Source organism: Epinephelus moara, chromosome 22 (assembly GCF_006386435.1).
Source record: "Epinephelus moara isolate mb chromosome 22, YSFRI_EMoa_1.0, whole genome shotgun sequence".
Taxonomy (NCBI): domain Eukaryota; kingdom Metazoa; phylum Chordata; class Actinopteri; order Perciformes; family Serranidae; genus Epinephelus; species Epinephelus moara.
Genome location: NC_065527.1, coordinates 639,885 through 646,091, shown reverse-complemented (window position 1 = coordinate 646,091; position 6,207 = coordinate 639,885). Strand labels below are relative to the sequence as shown.

At 47.6% G+C, this 6,207-nt stretch overlaps 1 protein-coding gene and 1 pseudogene across 1 annotated transcript in view; both read right to left on the bottom strand.

The window, feature by feature from the left end:
* Positions 1–1,608, bottom strand: part of bop1 (BOP1 ribosomal biogenesis factor) — a 17,742-nt gene extending 16,134 nt beyond the window's left edge. Inside the window, exons 1-2 of the mRNA XM_050035182.1 lie at positions 1,513–1,608; positions 1,026–1,199 (exon numbers count right to left, since the gene is read on the bottom strand). Of these exons, the coding sequence (XP_049891139.1) occupies positions 1,026–1,199; positions 1,513–1,608 (270 nt within the window). The remainder of the gene's footprint in view (positions 1–1,025; positions 1,200–1,512) is intronic.
* A 540-nt stretch (positions 1,609–2,148) lies between these two features.
* On the bottom strand, positions 2,149–2,921 carry LOC126384219 (craniofacial development protein 2-like; annotated as a pseudogene).
* Positions 2,922–6,207: the final 3,286 nt, after the last annotated feature.

Below are 6,207 nucleotides of genomic sequence, written 5' to 3'. Positions count from 1 at the left end.
AACAACAACACAAACGTGCTGACGTCACAGCGCCATCTGGTGGTCGTCACCTGTCATCAACAAATCAGAAACACTTTACTGATCCCTGAGGGCGAACTGTCATTGATCCTGTGACGTCAACAAAAAGAAACAAAAAAGTAGGTACATTTAAAGTAAAATGAAATAACACAAAACAAAAGAAAATAAATGAAATAAAATAAAACAAAAGAAATTAAAAATGAATATAACATTAAAAGAAAAGAAAATTGACTGAAATAAAATAACTTGAAATAAAACAAAACAAAATAAAATACAACAATAAAATAAAACAAAATAGATAAAAAGTCAAATTAAATAAAAATTAAACAAAATCAAATCATATCAGTTCAAACAAAACAAAATATGACACAAAACAATGAATTAAATTAAAATGAAATCAATTAAAATATAAAGATATATGTTCTGCAACAACACCAATACTTTATATATATATATATATGTATATATATACATAAATAAATAAATATATATATAGTGACACTAGTCCATCGACTTTGATGATGACATTGCTCCAAAAATTAAGTTCTTGTTATTGGGGTGCTTTCTGCCTATGCATAGCCATGTAGCTGTGCAGGCCGATGCGAGATCCACAGATGTTGCCACAACACAGGCAGGGATATCCAGCACCAGCAGGGGGAGGCCCTGCGGCACGTTGCTGCCCCTGTGCACGCTGCTGAATCCTCCTCTCTGTGGCTTGCTCCTGAAGATGAGCTATTCCCTGTTGGCAGGTGGCACGCCAGGTGTTGCGGGCAGCCTTAAGGGCTCAAGTGTGGATGGACTGATGTTGCACTTCTTCAGGAGAGTTTTAAGGTGATCCTTTAAGTGCTTCTTCTGGCCCCCAACAGACCTGTGGCCTTCTAAAAGCTGGCCATAAAAGATCTGTCTGGGAAAGCGATGGGCAGGCACACGGATCACATGCCCAACGCAGTGGAGATGTTTGCGCGCAAGGAATACTGCAATGCTGATTGTTGGTCGCCAACACTGACGCAGGCTTGCATCTGGTCGCGCAGCTGCCGCAAGATGTTCTTGAACTTTGGAGGAACCCCTAACTTCCCGAGTACTTCCCATAGCAGCTCCTGATTGACAGTGTTGAAGGCCTTGGAGAGATCAATGAACGCAAGGTACAGGTCCTTGCAGTGTTCCCTGCACTTTTCCTGTACCTGTCGAGCGACAAAAAATCATATCTGAGGTGCTTCGATCATGCCTAAAACCACACTGGGATTCGGGCAGAATGCTCTCAGCGTGGGATGCAAGTCGAAGTAGCATAATCATAGCTAGCACCTTCCCAGCCACTGACAAGAGGGATATGCCTCTGTTGTTCCCGCAGTCTGCTCTGTCGCCTTTGTGTTTAAAGATTGTTATAATTTTTGCATCCTTCCAATCTTGTGGGATAACTTCGCAAGACCAGATAGCAGTGATCAGTTGGACTAATCTGTGGGTAAGGAGGTATCCACCATGTTTTAATAATTCTGCCGGGATCCCATCAAGGCCGGGGAGTGGAGTCCAAGTGGCTGACAGGGGGCAGGCAGGTTGGAAGGGTCCAGGAGGGTTTTGAAGTGCTCCGCCCATCTGTCCAGGATCTGCTGTTTGTCCTTGAGGAGGGTGGAGCCATCCGCTGATCTGACCGGTGCTAAATTCTTCCTCTGTGGGCCATAGATAGACTTGATGGTGTCATAGAATCCATGCGTGTTGTTGGTGTTCAGCGTGATGTTGTATTTTGCTAGCTTTTTTCAACCACCAGTCATTCTCCATGGCTCGGAGGGTACGCTGGGTTTCGGCCCTGATGGTGTTATAATGAGCCTTCAGTGAGGTGGATTGAGGGTTGGACAGGTAAGCTGCAAGTGCCTTGTGCTTTGCCAGAAGAAGCTGGTCAATACCTGATACACTGCTGTCAAACCAGTCTTGAGGTCTCCGTGTGGTGTACCCTATAGATTCTACTGCCGCTTGGTGAATGGCAGTATGCAGGCTACTCCAGGTGGAGCTAATGTTGCTGCCAGTTGGTGTCTCCGGGATGCAAGACAGCTGGTTTGCAATCTGCTCCCTTAGCTGGTAGATGGTATCGGTGGACTTCAGTGCATCACAGTTGAACTTCCGACATGGAGCTGTTTTTCATAATGGAGGACGGAGTTCCAGGTTCAGCTCTGATCAATCGATGGTCTGTCCAACAGTCAGCTCCACGCATGGCCCTAGTGACTCGCACCTCCTTCCTGTCAGCTTGGCGGACAATGATGTAGTCCAGGAGGTGCCAGTGTTTAGAGCGGGGGTGTTGCCAAGGGATCTTGAATTTGTTCTTTAGTTGGAACAGGGTGTTTGTGATGACCAGTTGATTTTCAGAGCAAAGAGTGAGGAGACGGAGACCATTCTCATTCATCTTGCCAAAACCATGCTGACCAAGCACGTCCTTCCAAAGTCCACTGTCCGAGCCCCCCCTTGCGTTGAAGTCTCCAAGAAGAATGAGCTTGTCAGTGGATGCTGTTTTACTGATGGCGGTGTGCAGGGAGGCATAGAAGACTTCCTTGCTCTCAGGATCAGCATCCAGTGTTGGAGGATAAGCACTGATGAGGGTGGCATAGCGGCTGTTAGTGAGGGGAACACGCCAGGTCATCAGCCTTTCACTGATGCCAACTGGGGATTCTGTGATTTTTTGCAGTAGGCTTGACTGCACAGCAAAACCAACTCCATGGAGACGTCGGGAGCCTTCTGGAAGCCCTTTCCAGAAGAAGGTGTAGCCTTCTCCCATCTCTTTTAAAGAGTCTTCACCATGGAAGCGTGATTTTACTAAGTGCTGCAATGTCCATGTTGTATCTGCGGAGCTCGTGTGCAACCAACGCTGTTCTTCTATGGGGGCGACAGGAATCATCATGGGTAGCATGCGTGTCCATGAGTGTTCGAACATTCCAGGTCGCACTTGTAAGTTTGATGTACGATTTTACACCATGTATAAAAGCCGACGCCTTGATCAGCAAAACCTTTTTGGAGGGAAGAGACGCTGTTTTGGAGGGAAAACTGAAGGGATTCCTTTGCGCATGTGTCGGCGTCTGTAGCTGCCTGTCTGTGCTCTCCCTAACCCGCGATTTTAAACTGATTTATTTTAGTTTTGGAGTGACTTTTAAGCTATCTGCTTGGACATCAGTTGTTTTTATTTTTGTTTTTATTTATCTCATTTAATCGGACGTTATTTTAATCACTGGATGTCCAAGCATTAGGGGTTTTAACAGCCAGACACGGCCTGCTTGACAGGTGGGAAAACTTCCGCCAGCATAGCCTATATATGGCTACATCTATGCACGCCGATGTGGACCCCCAGCTTGTAAAAGCAGACAAAAAGATTTCTGACCTGAAAGAGGACATTCGCCGGCTCTCTGGTGAGCTAAACATCAAATCCTCCATGCTGACCGCCCTCCAGGAGGTGGCTCATGAACAGTCGCTCCAGATCGCCTCACTCACGGCGGCCCTCCAGGACACGGTGCACTGGGATCCCAGCGCTTGGCCTCCACCGTCCTCCAGCTCAACACCGAGTCGCCGGTGGCCTTGGGTGGAGGTGGTCGGCAGGGGTAAAAGAGGCCCTGGCTGTGCTGCCTCACCTCCGCGCCTCAGCCTGTCAAACCGCTACAGCGCCCTGGCATCGGACGGAGATCCAGACGCTGGCACTGCAGACGCTGCCGCTGCGGCTCCTTCCCCGCCGACCGGTGCTGTTCCAGCCGCTCCCCGCTTGGAGGAGTCGGCCTCGGCGTCTAACGGTGCTGTGGCTCCCTCTCCGCCGGCCGGTGGTACACCTGCAGCGCCCTGCACGGATGGATCCGCGTCTTCCTCGCTGGCACCTGTGGACCGGAGTGCCGCGGCTGCAGGACCCGACCATCGACTCCCATCCCGGACATCGGCTTCCGCGGCGCGTCGGAGGCTCCTAAAGGAGGCTGTACGGAGACGCTCCGGGGGACTCCTCTCCCACAGCCGGGATGGCGCTGCTCCTGCCGGGGCCGGGACCGGGACCGCCGAGTCGCCGCCGCTCCTGCCCCCCCGGTCACGCAGCATGGACCGTCCACCTGCCTCATGTGAGTCACCCAATCCCCATCGTGTTCCTCTTCGTCCTCTTTTCCCCCCTTCCACCGTGTTGTTTGGAGACAGCATCATCAGGAATATTCGTTTTTTCAACGCCACAACTCACTGCTTTCCTGGAGCCACAGTTCCGGTCATCGTTGACAAACTTCCAGAACTGCTTCATTCACTCCCTTCCTCCATAAATCGGCTGATTTTCCATTTGGGCTCAAATGACACGGCCCGCCGGCAATCAGAGCAGACAAAAATGGATTTTGTTGCTCTTTTTAACCTTTTAAAAAACTGTGGTAAGTCGGTCTTTATCAGCGGTCCCCTGCCAACACTGTCCCGCGGGGCAGAACGCTTCAGTCGGCTACTCTCCCTCAATTCATGGGTCCAGGCTGCCTGTAGCACCTATGGTTTCACTTTTATCGACAATTTTAACTTATTTTGGAACCGGTCCTCTTTTTTCAGGGCTGACGGGCTTCACCCGAGCAGGCTGGGCAGCCGCATGTTAGCGGCTAACATTCAGCACGCTGTTCAGTGTGCCCCATGTGACTGACGTACATTGGAAGCACACGCCCCCCTGCTTTCCTCTTTGGTTCATCCCCAACCCACTCCCACATCCACATCCATCCCAGTCAGAATTTCAAACAGATTTAACAGAACAACTTCACCATGGACCAATAGCAACCCCAAAAACTTAGTTCCCCTCACACCTGCTCCACACTCACCACATTGTGATGATGAGCGCACGTTCGGCACAGACATTAACCTGGCCGTGCTGAACGTGCGCTCTCTTTTAAATAAAACTTTTATCATAAATGACCTGATTTTAGATAACAAGTTGGACAGTATTCTTTTAACAGAGACATGGCTTGGCACTGACGCACCTGTTGTTCTCACCGAGGCCTGCCCACCAAATTTTAATTTTTTATTTTCTACTAGGGGGGGTAAAAAAGGAGGCGGAACTGCTTCAGTCACTAAAAATTCACTGCACTCTACTGAAGTTTCTTTTAACAGCTACTCATCATTTGAGTATCATGCCTTTGTTTTTGGCAGCCCTCCTATTCTTTGTGTCACAGTTTACAGACCACCCCACCATTCCACCTCTTTTATCACTGAATTCTAAGAACTATTAACAATCATACACACCACCTATAACAGAATTTTAATAACTGGTGATTTTAATTTACATGTTGATAATACCTCGGATCCAATGTCCAGAGAATTTTTAAACCTTTTAACCTGCATTGATTTTAAACAGCACGTCACACAGCCAACTCACAACAGAGGACACACCCTGGACCTGGTCATAACCTATGGCCTGTCCACTGGTGTGTCCTCTGTTGTTGACCTGGCTGTGTCTGACCACTACTGTGTGTATTTTAACATCACCAGTTTTAGCCATCAGGAGGCCCCGGTGAGAACAGTGAGGAAATGCTACCTAACTTCTGAAGTGGCTGCAAATTTTATCCAGATTTTACAGAGCTCTCCTGCTGAAGTTTTACCTGCACCCTGTGATTTTATTGTGGACAATTTTAACAGTAAATTAAAGTCAACACTTGACTCAGTGGCTCCACTTTTAACCAAAATCATAAAAACAAAACCTACACCCCCGTGGAGAAATGATAACATTAAAAGACTGAAAAGAAAATGCAGGAGTGCAGAGAGGAGGTGGAGAAAAACCAAACTGACAGTTCATTTTGAAATATTACGTGAACAACTCAAAACCTACAATAAAACAGTCAAACAGGCAAGAATATCCCACTTTTCAAAACTCATTTCCGATCATAAAAACAACGCCAAATTTCTTTTCTCCACCTTCGATCTTTTAACCAACACCAATTTTAATAAACCATCCAAAATATCAACAGATGCCCTCTGCGAGGACTTTGCAGACCACTTCAGAAGTAAAATCGATGATATCAGGTCCAGTCTGTTAGCCCAACAGAATGTAATTTTTAACACACCTGAACAGTTGCTTTTACCTGAGGAAACACTGGAGAGTTTTGCCCTGGTTGATGCAAGGACACTTGGTCGAGTTTTCTCCCAGGTAAACCCAACAACTTGCCTTTTAGATCTGATTCCCACATCACTTTTAAAGACATTTTATGGATTCTTTGAGGAACA